Source organism: Lolium rigidum, chromosome 1, assembly GCF_022539505.1.
Source record: "Lolium rigidum isolate FL_2022 chromosome 1, APGP_CSIRO_Lrig_0.1, whole genome shotgun sequence".
Taxonomy (NCBI): domain Eukaryota; kingdom Viridiplantae; phylum Streptophyta; class Magnoliopsida; order Poales; family Poaceae; genus Lolium; species Lolium rigidum.
The window spans coordinates 256,457,294-256,473,050 of NC_061508.1; the positions used below are offsets into that span (position 1 = coordinate 256,457,294).

Sequence of the window (15,757 nt, forward strand, 5' to 3'; positions counted from 1 at the left end):
GGATCCTCATTGCCAACGAATTGGCATCCCTCGACGCGCACCATTTAGCTCTGGTACCCCACCATTCGGTCAACTCATGGAGGATTCTATGGTTGCCAGAGCTGATAAGGCCATCAAACAGATGCTCTATGTCATGTGTAATCTTTGCAAGGAGCGAAACAGAAGAATCTTCATCGAAACCCATCTTAGGTACCTACGTTATGGTTGCTGATCTTGCAAATCAAGATATCCTTCAGCTGCCATGGCTTTCGGTACGATTACCTCATGAGGTTGGGACCGTGGTTGAGTAGAGCTGGTACTTGTTCTCCTAGGTTATTTTTTCCAGAATATTTTTCCCTTGCAAAAAATATGCCTCCTTTGCAAATAGCATTCCCTCTCTCTTAATGAAAAGATAGGACTTCTATGATTTCATCGACTCAAATATATATTATAACATCAAGCGCTCGTGGCCTAATGGACAAGGCATTTGACTTCTAATCAAAGGATTGTGGGTTCGAGTCCCACCGAGCGTGTGATATAGCACTTCTGTTATATTTTTATTTTTTGCTTATGCTAGCGAACCCTGATACGCTCTTTCAATGTACGAATCCACTCACTTCGATCAGATACATTGTCCTAAATTCCTTTGAGTTCTGTACATAGGGCTCACTTCCACAGTTCATTTCCAGCATTTTGGCGTCCCCCGGATGCGTACCTTTTGGCTCTGGTGCCCCAAGACCCACCCTTCGATCAACTCATGGTAGGACGCCATGATTGTCATAGCCGATAAGTCCATCAAAGGGATGCTTAGTGGTCGTCTGTTCTATGTCATGTGTGATGATGTTTGGAAGGAGCATAACAGAAGAATCTTCACTGAAACGACTTGCAGATATTGCAAACCAAGATATCCTTCAGCCCCATAGCTTTCGGTACGATTTCCCCATGAGGTTGGGATGATGGTTGAGTAGAGTGAGTGCTTGTTCTCTTAGGGTTCTTATTTCAGAATGTTTTCCCTTGTAAAAAACATGGTCCTTTTGCAAAAATAGTATTCCCTCTCTCTGAATGAGAAGGCAAACGCTCCTACCGGTTGATCTAAGGATATATATATGTATATGTGATGACGTCAATAGCTCGATGCTACTGCAAGCAACACCCTTAACCCTTAATGATTCATACTAGCACAAGAAAGTATTAGTCCACCAGCAACACATACCAAAAATGTCAGACCAGCATTTCAAGAAGAATAAACCGGGTGCAGCAACTAACAGAAAACATCTGAAGAAAGCCGGGTGACCAAATACAGCATCGTCACTTGTGTATCCTATGAAAAACTCTGCTAAACCCCAAAGCCGTGTTCTCATTATTCCTGTGGTTGTCAAGAGTGCCTCTATATATGTCAGTGTCATGACTGCTAGTTCTCTTGCTTTTCGCCTACTAGGGGGAGCATCTCCAACCGGCTTCTCGGGGTGCGCGGGCTCTGGGCTGTGGCCTGCTGCGAGATCAGATGCCTCACGTAGCCGTAGAAGGTGCAGCCGACAAGCGTGATCCCACACCCTACGGCGTTCATGGCGGAGATCGGGTTTCGGAAGATCATCCACGAGATCAGCACCGCGGCAGCAACCTGCACACCAATCATGGTACCAGTCTGTCAGCGCTGAACTTGAACTGAAGAAGCAGAATCAAGATAAAGAGGGGCTCACTCTCACCTTAAGGTTGCCGGCTACATTGAAGGTCACCGCCGTAGTCGAATGGATAACGTAGAAGATGGAGAAGTTGAGGCAGAAGGCCAACACTCCTGAGGTAATTATGATGATCAGTGCAGGGACAGTTGAGTCGTATGTGTAAAGCCAGTTGATCACGCCGCCCCCTTCGAGAACAATCGCTGGTATCGACAGTATCATGGTGGCAAAGGGTGCCATGTAGTACACTGTGTTAATGCTGCAGAAAAGAAAATAAGATCAGCAAATCACCCTGTAAGATCATACTTGATCGCAGTACTATGAAAATAGAAATAAATTCTGCAGAATAATGAGCAAATCAGCAGTATTATTCCAATATCTATGATCAACTCTGGTAACAATTAGTAACATCAGATGACGAAAACAACTGTTCCCTTTATCTGTTGTGCAACTCAGACAGATCCTATGCGATCGTTTCTTTTGTAAACTGACCAGATTACTGTTTACCTGTCAAATTTGTATCCATGGAGTAGGGACTCTGCCAAGATAGTTTTTGTAGATGTGGCCAGGCAACCAACCATGGCAGCGCAAAAACCAGACATATTGAAGCTCAGCTCAGTTACTGAAGTTAGGAGGATTCCACCCACTATTGGAACCAAAGAAGCCCATATGCGCCACTCAAAATATTTCCTCCAGACCAACCACTGCAGAATAACTGTTTTACAATGAATCAGAATATGTGACAGCAACTGCGAAAAAGGCGTGCCAAACAAAGAGCAAGAAATCAGATAACCTGTTGTTGCAGGAGTGAAAGATTTTATGGTTTGCATGAAGGAGACCGGGATATACCGCAGACTGACATTTCCCAGCACAATATTTATGCAGAACACAAATGACATAGGGAATATCCTTTTCCAGCGATCCTCGGGGGCAACCTCGATCAGCGGTTTTATTTTGAGCACTTTGATTGCGATGTAAGCTCCGATGGAAGAGCATATGAAGTGGACGCATGACACAGTCAGAGGAAATTTGAACTCCAGTTTCTGCATCGAAGAAGAACTTTAAATTAGCAAGATCATGGCTTCGTGATGTGGAGACTGCAATAGGGACATGCACAATTATTCCTTTAAACTTGACAGCAAGAAATAATTAATTCCAAGTGAAGTGGGCAGATAGTTTCTTCTTTGAAGATAATGCTGACAGTTATGTATCATTTTCAGACCTGTGAAGGTACAAGGTAGTCATTTATGATCTATTTCTAGTTCCAAGTGCAGTGCGTTGACAACTTCTTTTTTCCAAACTGGCTACCCCCTTTCCCATGACTGCGACATAACGGAAATACCAAATAAGCTCCTAATGATAGACAGTCAAAGAAGTTTATGAGAAATATTCATCCATGTGTCATTGAAGGTGAAATATGTTTAAACTCTTCTTATTCTCAAATATCATGGAGCTACCAACTAAACAATTGAGGACACAACAATTCTAGTTTGGCTCTTGATCTAAGTCTGAACCTTGGTTGTTCGTCAAGTTATGTTGTTTCAGTTACCATCATATTGAAAAACAAACATATATTGCAAAACAGAAAGACCCCATCTCCAATCTACTTTCTTGACCATAGTTTTTCAATACTTCAATTTTCGTTTCTCCTCCTCACATACATCTTAACCCTGACTTCCAACCAAATCTAAAAAGTCATTTTGCAACGAAACCTAAATTCAAACAATTTACACTCATGGAGATAATATTTGTTTTTACGTTCCTGGCATGATAATAAATCACTAGATAATCTACTCTTCAACACACGGATCAACTCATGAACATGAGAAAGGCCACTGGAGTGCGAGGAAAAAGAAAAAAGAAAATTAAGGACGGAGAAGCCTTGGTAGTACCTGGAAGATCCACTTGTTCATGATGATGACGGTAACGTTGAAGCCCCACCATTGGAGGATGGCCAGCACCGCGCGAACCGTGGCCACGTTCCCCATCTTCCCCTCCTCCATCGCACAGAAAACGCCTCTCCAGATGAAGAAGAAGAAGGGAAGAAGTCCGAAACCGGCCGGCAGTAATTGATTAATCTATGGAAAACTCCTCTCTCGAAGATCCATTACTCCTGATGGCCGGCCTGGGCGGTTCTCCTAGAAGGTTCTTCCAGAAAGCTGCCAACTGAAGGCTGTGTTGATCTGTCAATAACAGGAGGAAGTCGAGAAGAGGAGGATGAAGAGGAAGAGAGAGGGTACGGATTTGTGCCGGTTTTAGGTCGAGAGTTCGGTTTGTGTGAGTGTGACGCGTTTCTGTTTGTCATCGTAACGCGTTGCTGATGAGTTAATTTTTATCAGCTCATCCCTGTACGTGGCCCAACCCAGCTTCAGCACGTGTCATGAGAGATAATTACAGCAGATTGCAAAAAGATTATACTCATAATTCATAAACCATAATAACTTCTAAAAACAAATTACCTCGATATCCCATCAATCATAACACTACTACTATATTGAACATGTTTCATAATATGGTGCACAAAATTGAGAGAAAAAAAGTTTTTCTCAACAAAGGAGAGGCGCGCCTGCGGCAGCGGCACCAATTGCATTTCAGCTCTTGTGCAAATTAAAGCGTGCATAGATTGGGCATTTTGGGAAACTACAAAGACAGGACAGATGCTATTCGTATGAGCTGAATTAATACAGCCGATGACAGGATCAGTCAGGTTTTGCGTGAGAACCTTCTTTTTTTGCGAATGCGGTTTTGTGTGAGAACCTGATGAGCACAGTTGTGCGCCGCGCCATTGAGATCTCTGGAAGTGTGGTATATAATCTGTGATGCTCTGGCAAATTTCCCAGTACTGCTCTACCATCTCTGTATGCTGCTGCTTTTGGCGGTGGTGAAGGTGTCAGTGAGGAATGTGACCTGCATGTTCGTGTAGAAGCCATGAGACCTGAGCTGCCTGGGGAAGAGCCGAAGCTTCAGCATGAAGGGGGGTCGGACCAGAGCTTGTGGAGACCTGTACGAAGATGCAGTTGCTGCATTCTCCAATCTTGAACTGACAGAATTGCTATAGCTGTAATACCTGCATTTTCTAAGTAAAGTTGAGGGTTGTAATCTGATCTTTGAGACGAGTTTAGGGGGGTAAATTGGACTTCTCTCTTTTTCCAAGAGGGATTGGAAAACACTTCAGTATCGGTGCTTAGTCCTAAATTGGATTTAAAACTGTTCCCTTGAGGCAAAATTAGAGCCAAGCTGTGTGCTGACTGCTGAGCCACCACCGGCCTGCAAGTTCATGGCCTTTCAGGATTGCAGTTGCAGCATGGTTTACCTGATGAGGAGGGACACCTGTTTTCCTGTTGAACAAGTTCTCTTTCCTGGATTTCCAACTGAATAATCTGAGAGACAGCTCTAGCAAAATTGCAGAGAAAAAAATTAAGTCAATACCATTCTCTTCCAAACCACACCTGGAACAAAGATTGCTATTATGCAACAGTAACAATAAGATAGACAAGGGCATCATTCGTTCCTTACAGAAGTTACAAGGGGGCAGCAACGCTAGTGTTCCTTCTCACAGTGGGAAAACAATAAATCAAACTGATGTTTTAAGCAGTACAGCCTACATAAACAGGCAAGACTTCTCCCTGTAAAATTGTCAACTGCACAACCGACTGGCTGGTTCAACTATTCAAGCCAGTGTATAATATATAGCCCTCCAAAGAGGGCCAAAGAATCGTGCTTTTGGCCAAGCAAAAATCTTGCGAAACAATATTTCTGCTTATTACTTCTCTAGCTCTTGGCCAATCATCATCAACTAGCTAAGCGTCCGACTGGCTGGCACGCTCAGCTAAGCTCTTATGTTTCTTCAGGACTGACTTCTCGTACCTCTGCAGCCCTTCCCTCGCCCTCCGCACGCTGCACTGCGGGCAGTACCAGTGGCCCTTGGGGACGCAGGTGCGCTTCGGGGTCATGCAGTATATGTGGTAGGCCTCGTCGCAGCCATCACACAGGGCGATCTCCTCATCATCCTTGTTCTTGAAGCAGCCTCGGCAGAGGCAGGAGGGACAGTACCAGCAATCCAGATTGTTCTGCTTCCCGAACGCGATCTGGCTCGTCCTCAAGCACCGGATGTGGTAGAACTTGTAAGGGCAGTAAGGGTGGCCGCACACTATGAACTGCTTGTCATCGTCCTCGCACGTGCCACAGTGCTTGCACAGCTTGGACAGGGCGGTCGTGTACAGGTCCGGCTCGTTGTCTTCCTCCACGCTTGGCACCGAGCTCCCCTCTCTCTCTTCTGCTACCTCAATTCCGCTGGCGACTTCAGGAGGTTCTGTTTTCTCGACGACCTCGAGCTTGTCACACAGTGGACAATCACCATGCAAGCTGTCATGGTGGGCATTATTATTCTTGGTGCCTGAAGCCAGCCCCTTTCCCTTATTGCTGCAGTCAGGACAGTGCCAGGTCGCTGGGATCTGTTTCATGGCAGGATGGAGTCGCTTGACACAGTCAAAGTGGTACGTGGTATCACATCCATCACAGATTAAGCTTTTTTCTTCTTCTGCACTGGTCCCACATTGCTTGCAAGTGCAAACTCGACCAAGCCCACATTTTGCAGTTGGCTTTGGCATTGTAGAGTGACCAGAATCACATGGGGAGAACTGCATAGTGGTATTCGAATCCTTTGGGATTTTGTGGATGGCACCCACCAAACTTGTTTCCTAATGAAGTATGCAATTAGTATAACATAATAACTGAATGTAACAATTACAAGTATGTCTAGGAAAATGTCCCCAAACAAACCACTTACTTCTATCCTGTGCTCAGCAGGAAACTCTACTTCAGAAACCCCAGAAGCCTGTAAAGAATCTATCGTAAGTAATGCCCAGCACCAGCATAAGGAGGAATGATAACAACAAATTAAAGCCTCGACAACAGCTAGAGGCATGGTTACCAAGTATGTGGTTATAGATGTCTCTTACGTGCGGGGGCAAAAGTTACAAACTTACTTGCTTTTGATAGGAAGCTCGTGAAATGACTGGAAGATTGCTCGCCAGCATTGACATCTCTCGGCCAGCTTGTTCAAACTTCTCCCATATCTAGATCATACATAAATATACATACATATAATGAGTACGAAGACACATTCTTTAAAAGTATTATCTGCATGAATGTTACGCAACTTCAGGGGATGTTTCGTAGAATAATGATCTCAAGCAGGTAAAAAGAGATGAAAAAGTGAAAACATCAGAAATAAGAAGAGCAATTCAACTGTTCGAGAGGTACAGGAGGTGATACGAACACCTACACTGCTACACCAAATCTAACCATTAGTTAATTTTACCCGACCACGTTATAATTATTTTTCAATATCTGTCCATTTAAGAAAGTAAAAGGAAAACCCTGGGCATGGCACCATCAGCTCACAGATACTACCATGGTAAGAATACAGGGTCCATTTTCAGAACTACAACGTATAAAGAGCCTACTCCAGGCTGCCAAGTTAAAGTGGTGTTTATACGTCTCTATCAGATATAACACAGAAAACACATCTAGTCTTTTTAAATGGCTGGCGGAGAAACAGGTACCTGCTGGATGTCGTCATTGAACAGCTCCGGCTGCTGTGCATAACTTCCATTTCTCATGTTGGTATCAATTTTCACCAAATCGATGACCTGATGAACCTTATTTACATGGAAAGTTTTGACTAGCAAATCACACAACAATGCAAACTTCTCCGAGACTAAAATTTCAAGGAGAGCATTGTTGCACATTGCTGTGTTGGCATCAAAAGATGCTTCAGTTGCATCTTTTAATGCCACAGAGGAACCAATCTCTTTAGCATCTGCCGCCGATGCTGGTTGGCCCTCGCCTAGGATACACTGGTAATCGCAGAGAAACTTTCCGTCAGTGAAAAATCCAGTCACGAAGGTTGCTTCGTCTGTTAACTGATGCGTAAGAAGAGCATTAGCACTGACCTGCTGCACCGGTTGACAGCAGTTGTATCTGAGCGCATCACGGATGCAGCTCTGAATCCCGCCACCCTTATTTACACCTGGGGATTCCAGGAAGCCCTCCAATGTGTCCCTCCAAGTAATCCAATGTCTGGCTCTGGCCAGCATCTGCTGCCCATCTTGGCAAGAATTGCCGCTGCACGCCACCATGGTGGCACAAGGCTGCATAGAAAGCAAGCGAAGGAAGCACAATGAGCAAAGTTCAGTTATGCGGAACATCTCTGCAGAGGAAATCTTTGCTCTGTTGGGTGCGAAATTGCTAGGCGAGCAAGATTCGTGGCATTTTCAAGAACAGAGCGTGCGAATCTAGGAGCGCAAAAACGAAATCTTGGGCGACTGGTGGCACCAGAGAGGCAGATGGCGAGGTGCTCCAACTGAATTAGCGAGAAGGGGGGCGGAGGGTGGGGAGGAGACGAGACGCGCGGCTAGGGATGCCGATGCTTACGGTTCCGGGGTCGGAGCTGGCGCCGCGTGTGGCCGTGCGGCGGCGTTTGTAGGTGACGACGAGCTCGGATGAGGGCAGTTCCCCCGAGGCACGGCGCTTGCGCGGGGCCGGCGTCCGGGCGGCGCCGGCGCCGTCCTGGTAGGGCATCTTCCGGCACGCGCGGCGGCTACCGCATATGCCCAGCAAAGAGCGTCCGGAACCGTGAGCAAAGGCTCGGAGGGGATGGGAGGGAGCAACGGCGGCGAGGGAGCAAGATTCTAGGGTTCCGGGGAGCGGTTGCGGAGGAGGATTTGAGTTGGGATCTCCCGGCGGGGAGCAGAGAGGAGAGGACAGAGGAGGAGCGGGACGAAGTGGGAGATGAGTTTGGAAGAGGAAAAACCAAACGGGAAAGCCAGACGGACTACTTGGGCTTTCCTCTTTCCTGTATGTATGCGACGGCTATCTTATTCTTACCCTCTCCTACTCAGATTCCTCAAAGTTTTGGATATCAGGTCTCTTTAATAAGACAAAACGCATGGAGTAACTATTTATAGTTCAAATAAAACGTTCACATCTAGCACCTATATTTATAAAAAGGGACGAAATTTATATGCAACTGACCATTTAGGGGCACTCTTAAGCATATGATTTACAAATAGCAAAAATTTCGGCGGCTCGGAGGTGCTAGAGGAGGCGGCGCGATGTAAGATTCTGGCCTTGCTCTGGCGCCTAGAGCGGCAGGCTAGAGGGTTTGCGTGAAGTTAGAGTTAGCTTGCCTCCTCTTCCACCGAAGGGGGGTCAGCTGGCGGCGTCGAGGGGGGCTATCGATCTGCCTAATAAATGTGGTGGTTCTAGGGTTTCTCCCGCGCCAAGATGAAGATCTGCTTGATGCTTGGCCTCTTTGATCTGGCCGGAGTGACGAGTTTTGGAAGGCTCCCCGAGTGAACTCCATTGGACGCATCATGCCTGGAGATTGCTCAATCCGGATGGGATTCGGCCATATGCACTCGTGTTTTTTTCCTACCGATTGGTTTCAGGAGGGAGCGACGTGAAGCTCTGCTATATGTTGCTATCTTGGAACATATCTTGTATGTTCCATTGTGAAATTAGAGATGGAGAATTCCATGCAAGCTGAGGTCTGAGGACTAGTAATGGTGGTTCGAGTTTTCGCGGCGATGCGGAATTTTCTTGGTAATTCGGGGCTCGTAGCAGCGGTATGCAAGTGGGGCGACAACACATGAGAAGTTCAAAGTCTAACCTTTGATACCTTCGATCCGGATTATGAATTGTAGTATGATAAGCTTTTTTCTAAAAGATCTAGGTTTAATCGAACCTTTGGAAAGCACTGCTAAAATGGTGTAAAGAAACCATCTACAAGAATTGCTAATTAATTTGATTTTATGTTTATCAAACCTATCTAGTTTACTCTTAAATGGGTTGTGTTCAATGGTGGAAATAGACCAGGGTTAAGGATTCTCCTGCAGCTATGCATACATATAGAAATGAAGTGCAAATCTTTAGTGAATTAAATAGAGATAAGAGATTTGTGAGCAGCACATCCATAAATACTCTTGCCCCTAAAGCAGAGGTGACAAGAGCCCCTTGGTCCAACCACTGTTCTCACTGCCGCGAGTAACAACAGTTATTAAGTAAATAAATATAGACCAAAGCATTAAGCTAGATGATTGCATCGTTGATTCCGAATGAATCACTAAACATGTATCATTACTTTCCCCTTTCTGTCACTGAGGTTTCGCGGTACCACGCCGTTCTCCACTCATCCAACCTCTTCCCTTGATTGATCCGATAGACATGGGTACCTGCAGATCATCGAATCGAGGAAAAGAGGTAAGGATACAAGATTTCAAAACTCATATTCAATCCTTACACATATTATAAGATTAGATGCACATAAATGATGCGACGATTCACCACAACCCGCAGCCCGTGAGGACTACTCACACATAATATCAAGATCAAGATCAAAGATAGCAATCATTGTGGGAAATATTTGGATTGAAATCACAATATTCTTACAATGGTCGCTAATTCTCAAGGAGATCTCTATTACAATGGTGATGGCTATGGCTATGGAGGAGATTGGAGATGGAATGGATGAACTATGGTGATGGATCTCCTTCGGTGTGGTGTAGATGGATCTGATGGATGGAGGCTCTGTTTAGCGACGAATGGCTCCCCTCCTTTTAGTGTCGTGTCCTTCACATAACTTATAGGGTTTGACCTTAGGAATGTTGCGGCGGGCCGTATGGGCGGATGGTACGGGCGGGCCTTGCCCGTACCCGTGTCCGCTAAACCTTCTATAACCGTCTTTTCAAGCCTAGTCAACTTTGTTGTATTTGTGACGTGATTTTCTTCAGTAATTGCAGGTCAATTTGTCATTATGACGTGATTTCATGGACACCATTCAAAGATAGGAGAGATTGCACATATTTACAATAATTAGTCATTAGTAACAAATTGAGAGGTAAACTTAGTCAATTTCTTGACTTAGCTAAAGGTTTAAACGCGAGAAAATGTGATGTATTTCACATCCATCAACTTCCCCAAGCTTAAACTTGATCGTCCTCGAGCAAGAAACAAAAACCATAAGGAACTTGACGTTTAAACCAAAATAAAGGAAAAGTAAACTCACTTACAAGTGGTAGCCTTATGAGTCCAGCACTTCTTCCATTCAAAAGCTTAGCATAGTTAGAGAAGTGCCAAGAATATAATACAAGCATTGGTAACTCGAGACAATCACAATAAAGATTTATGAGCATGAATAACTAGTTGTGTAAACAATCACTCTTAGCTTAAGTAGTTAACTCTCAGTTTGCCAAGGAACACTAGTAATTTTATTATCGTCAAAATTAAGTATGAGCATTCATGTCAAAAGAGGTATAAGCAATGAAGTATCTTATTTACGCCCACATCAATAGATCAAGACTATCAAAACACTTACTATCTATTCATTGCTTTTCAAGAAGATTCATCTAGTAGTAACGAGTCCATGCCAAGACTTGAGAAGTGATACTTTTGGATTCCAACGATAGTTTCTAATCAGAAGTCATGAATGACCTTTTAGTAAAATTTTGCAACACTCAAGGGGCTGATAGTACACACGAGTAGCTAGCTACCTATGCCTTCAACTCAATAGCTGAAATTCGGATTTATACCTCAAATCGTTCATAAGCCAACGGAGTTGTTAGCATCCCAAGAGTGTGCACCATAGTTTGTAGATAAGTTTTAAGCATTATCGTACTTGATTCACAACGTTACAACTTGGCACACATCTCAGCTACCACTAGACTTCATTTTAATCAAACAACTCCTATCAAGAGTGCTATCAAGTCTATCACCATATCTAAGTTAAGCATCTCCAAAGTTAAACCCTTAAAACAATCGGTCATCATACAAGTCATACTTCTAGACTTTTTCTCGTGGTACTTGTTTGGAAATATTATTTCCAAGGCAAAACTCAGTTAACTAAATGAACTAGAGTAAGAGCTTTCATAATTAATTAAACACACAAATAAAAACTCTACTCCAATTGTTTCAAATCACTCCCACTAATACCATATCTTAACAAGTCTACTAACTAGCATAAAAATTTTGAAACTTCCAAAATGGGAGACGTACATAGGACATACCTCTTGTAGGTGACTTCACATTCCTCTTCCTTATGATGTGTTCCTTCAAAACTCTTGGTAATCTCTCTCATTAATAATATCAAAGCAAAGAGGCAAATGTAAATCCGCTTTTTCATGAACAAGGATAAAAGGGAAAATATTTTTGTATTTTTGTGAATTTAGGATTGAGAAAGAAAAAAGAAAGAGATTGTCGACAAAGTAAGGAACTAAAAAAATAAAGGAAAATGAAATAAAATAGAAAGCAAATAAAAAGCAAAGTGTTGGAACAAACCAACACGAGTGTTTCAAAGCTCTTTCAAGGAGCTGGAGTACAAACTTATTAAACACAAATAAAAATGCTTGAGGAACACATCCCCAAGCTTAGGCTTTTGCAAGCCCTCTTGTTGAGCTCATTGTGGCGGTGGATGATAGTTCCCAAAGTTCCATTGGCTACTCCAATGAGTGAACTGGGAAGCGAGATCGTTGGTGGAGTCTCGAAGTCTGATGGCGAGGTTTCTCATGTTCTCAATGCTTCCTTCGAGTGCGTACATGTCCTGGTAGGTGGTGAAGTCATTGAGTGGTTGTTGCTCCTGTTCCGGTCCTGCATGTTCTTGTTCAACTTCCTCTTCTCCATGGGGTTCATTTTGTTGTTGTGGTAGACTCGCCTCAACCTGCGCATCATAATGCAAATGCCCATTCTCAATGGAGAATAAACCATTACGCAAGGGGCAGAGATCAAGTGATCAGCTCCCGGTATGTTGAAGTAATATCTACCATTTAATCTTCTAACCATACCACATGCATTTAGAGTAGTAAAACCAAGGTAGCGAGGGCCTTTCAATGCTCGTAAATTACTCACATTGATGTTCAGTCCTCTTGCCAAGATGGTGATGACTCTCCCTCCATGTATGGAGCCCTGAGCTTCAAGTGCTTCGTGGTTCAGGTAGATGATGAGAAGGGCGCCCAAATTTGGACGGATGTTGCTATTTCGGAACACACCCTTTGCGAGGATCATCATGTCCTCTTCATTGGTTCTTGTGAAATCACCACATGCATGCAACGTGTTAGCAATAACATAGTACAAATAGCGAATAGCAGGGCACTCAATAGTATTCCACTGAGGGGGTGTGTTAGATACTCTCATCCTATTAAAATAACTGAGAGGAGACAGATTCAAAGTAAAGCAAGAGTAACGGTTGGCGGAAGTGCTATTCTCAAAGCCAAAGTAGTGGCACCACTCATCTAGAGTTAGCTCATACTCATGGTTCATCAAACGGAATGATATCCGGTCGACTCCGGGTTGATTTTCCTCTGAGTTGTGATACTTCCCCAGTATGCTTCAAGGTGCTCAGGAACTCGAGTGTCAAGCGCCGATAGGTGGCATCCTCCTGAAAAACAAAGTGAAGCAAACCAACATTGTTACTAAGAGTATTGAAATCATGGCGTAAGCCTAGTTGGTTAAGAATATGGGGGCATGCCCATTTTGTTGACTTGATCTTGCGGTTCTTGAGGCGGTTGATACGGTTGTGTTGTGGGTATACTTCATGGGTGTACCATCGATAGTGCCTAGATCCGGCAAGCTCGGGTGGCCCACAGATGGTGATGGTGGAATATGACCCATCGGGCGGCCCAGTTGTTGTTGATCTAGATGGAAGAAGTCCAGCCCAAGAACAAGGAGCCGGATCTGGTCTGACTTGCGCCAGGAGTCGGATCCGGCAAGGCCCATCAAGGAAGCCGGATCCAGTACGACATTTTAGGTAGTAGGCAGATCCTTGACGCGCAAGGCAATGTAATATTCCGTAGTTAGGCAAGTTTGAATTCCGGCTAGGACTCTCTGTGTAAAGCCTAGATCCTGGCGCCTTTATAAGCCAGATCCCGGGAGCCCTAGAGGCATAACCACTACTCAATGTAACAACGTGAAAGCGCCCAGATAATTCCAGACAAGCAGTAGTAAGCCCTGCCTCCGAGCAGCGTGTTCCAAAGCTGGGTAAACCGCGTACCACCGTCCCAATGGCTCTTTGTCCAATGGCCCCTACTTCTTCCCCCTTCGTGAGGATCCCTCCTCCGGGCTACCGTCGATTAGGAAACGACAGTTGGCGCCCACCATGGGGCCAGCAGCGTTTGGAGGCCGGAACCGGGAGGGTTCTACCTTCGGAGGCATCGGCGACACCATCGCCGTTGAGAAAGTCTTGTACGCAGGCAACTTTCTGATCGCCCCTTCGTACGAGTGCTAGATTCCGGCTAGGACATACCCCGTCAAGCTCTGCATCATCCCGATTGGCGGGATACACATCTTCATCGACGAGACCGTCGATTCCAACGGAAACGCACTGGTAAGTACTGCAGCTACGACTACCGCCGAGCAGGATGCATCTGCAAAGATCCAATCTGAGACGCTGGAACTTTCCTCGGAGAATTCCGCCTTAGATCTGGAAATTTCAAAACCCACCCAATCCGCCCCTGAGCAGGAAACATCGGTGGAAGGCCAACGCAGATCCGCCTGGGTGTCCTAGGTGTTAGAGAAGCAGAGGTGCCACTTCGTGCAGTTCCTCGTGCATACACCAGGATCCGCACCTCCGCAGGAAGGCGTTGGACCCATGCAGACAGAGGATGCCGGAGACAGCAGCAAATTCGAGCACCAAGAAGGTGCCGGGGATGATGATGACTCGATTCTCGACAGCCTCAGCCCGTTCTCAGATGACATTTCACCCATGGCTTCGGAGGAGTACGAGAGGTACTGCAAGGGGCTGGAGGATGCAGAGAAAGAGGATGGTGAATCATCTCTGCCAAAGCAGGTCTTCGCGACTCTGGCCAGAATTGATGACGATGAGGATGACGACCCAGAGGAGACTCCATCTCGCGCTAAAATCCCAGCTCCAACTCAGCCAGAGGCACCACCGCGGGTTCATACCCGTGATACACCGGAGCCATCGCAGCGCCGGAGCCTAAAGTTCTATGAAGGGATGGAAGCCGACACGCTTGTGGAAATAGTAGGTAAACGCGGAGAACACGTTCAACAAAAAGAGATTTTTGACAACCCCAATCATCCTAGAGGTGGTTGCGGATCTGTAAGCTCTTGAAGCTAAGCGTAAACAACTCCTAGCGGAATCCGAGCACATAGTCAAGGTTACAACATCAGTCCTTGAGGACAATATGGAAGCCGAAAGGCTATACGAGCAGGCTCTAGAAAATGAGCGCTTGGCAGAGGAAGAATATGTGAAGGCCAGAGAGCTGGCAGAGGAGTGGAAGAATACAGTCAAAGAAGCCCATGAGGAAGCGAGGCAGATGTGAAAGAAGCTATCCGCCCCGCAACATCAACTTTGACAGTGCAGCTTGCCACAAGCCTCTGGCAACTCCAAAAGACAACATGAAAAAAGCGGCGGACCTCCTAGCCAAGGACAATGACTAGATCGACATTGAGCATCTGCGTACAGTCATTGCCATGGCCATGAAGCAACAAAGTAAGGCAGATGCTTCGCGCAGGTTGGAATCCAACCCGGAAGCGTCGCGATGATCAATCAGGCACCGGATCAACAGAGCGCCGGAGAAAGACCACGGAGCACCCATATCCGATCCCCATACCTTTGGATACCCCTCCTAGGGATAAACCCAAGGGGAAGGATGCGATGTACTCTGGCAAGGACAAGTACTAGAACCCATCACCGCCCCGGAACCAGTACGCGCCTCCGCGCCCTCGCCAGCGAAGTCCTGCCGGAAACGCCAGACCCCATGGGCCGGGCGGAATCAATATCCGTGACAACGCTGAACCCAAGAGAGGATGGAATGAAGAGCGCGCATATGAGTCTCGGAGAAGCCGGAACGAAGAACGCGCTGATACGTCTCAAACGTATCTATAATTTCTTATGTTCCATGCTACTTTTATGATGATACTCACATGTTTTATACACACTTTATGTCATTATTATGCATTTTCCGGCACTAACCTATTGACGAGATGCCGAAGAGCCGCTTGTCGTTTTCGTTGTTTTTGGTTTCGTAAATCCTACAAAGGAAATATTCTCGGAATTGGACGAAATCAACGCCCAGGGTCTT

General features: G+C 45.4%; 2 protein-coding genes and 1 non-coding gene across 4 annotated transcripts; 1 reads left to right on the top strand and 2 right to left on the bottom strand.

The window, feature by feature from the left end:
• Positions 1 to 439: 439 nt before the first annotated feature.
• Positions 440 to 512, top strand: TRNAR-UCU. The gene has a single exon. It is a non-coding gene; the product is annotated as a tRNA-Arg (tRNA).
• Positions 513 to 1,233: 721 nt separating this feature from the next.
• LOC124692868 (UDP-galactose transporter 1-like) lies at positions 1,234 to 3,916 on the bottom strand. 2 transcript variants are annotated; one of them, XM_047226312.1, is made up of 6 exons: positions 3,770 to 3,916; positions 3,551 to 3,677; positions 2,452 to 2,701; positions 2,166 to 2,373; positions 1,686 to 1,917; positions 1,234 to 1,600 (listed from the first exon to the last, which is right to left on the bottom strand). In XM_047226312.1, the coding sequence occupies exons 2-6, from the start codon at positions 3,659 to 3,661 to the stop codon at positions 1,391 to 1,393; spliced, it is 1,011 nt and encodes a 336-aa protein (XP_047082268.1). In that variant the 5' UTR covers positions 3,662 to 3,677; positions 3,770 to 3,916; the 3' UTR covers positions 1,234 to 1,390. The 2 variants fall into 2 exon arrangements, with proteins under 2 accessions (XP_047082268.1, XP_047082260.1); XM_047226304.1 differs by having other exon boundaries at positions 3,551 to 3,916.
• Positions 3,917 to 5,125: 1,209 nt separating this feature from the next.
• LOC124692880 (PHD finger protein EHD3-like) lies at positions 5,126 to 8,485 on the bottom strand. The gene is given in 7 exon segments (XM_047226323.1): positions 5,126 to 6,358; positions 6,448 to 6,495; positions 6,647 to 6,736; positions 7,226 to 7,519; positions 7,693 to 7,813; positions 8,097 to 8,132; positions 8,134 to 8,485. Coding segments are annotated over 7 exon segments (1,599 nt in total). The 5' UTR covers positions 8,244 to 8,485; the 3' UTR covers positions 5,126 to 5,458.
• Between the last annotated feature and the right edge of the window lie 7,272 nt (positions 8,486 to 15,757).

What these genes read in the sequence shown, in the direction of transcription:
- LOC124692868 (XM_047226312.1), bottom strand. Translation starts at nt 3,661, where the DNA reads ATGGAGGAGGGGAAGATGGGGAACGTGGCCACGGTTCGCGCGGTGCTG. An exon ending in TTTCACTCCTGCAACAACAG is followed by an intron (nt 2,374 to 2,451) that starts GTTATCTGATTT and finishes ATTGTAAAACAG; the next exon opens with TTATTCTGCAGTGGTTGGTC. An exon ending in CATGGATACAAATTTGACAG is followed by an intron (nt 1,918 to 2,165) that starts GTAAACAGTAAT and finishes TCTTTTCTGCAG; the next exon opens with CATTAACACAGTGTACTACA.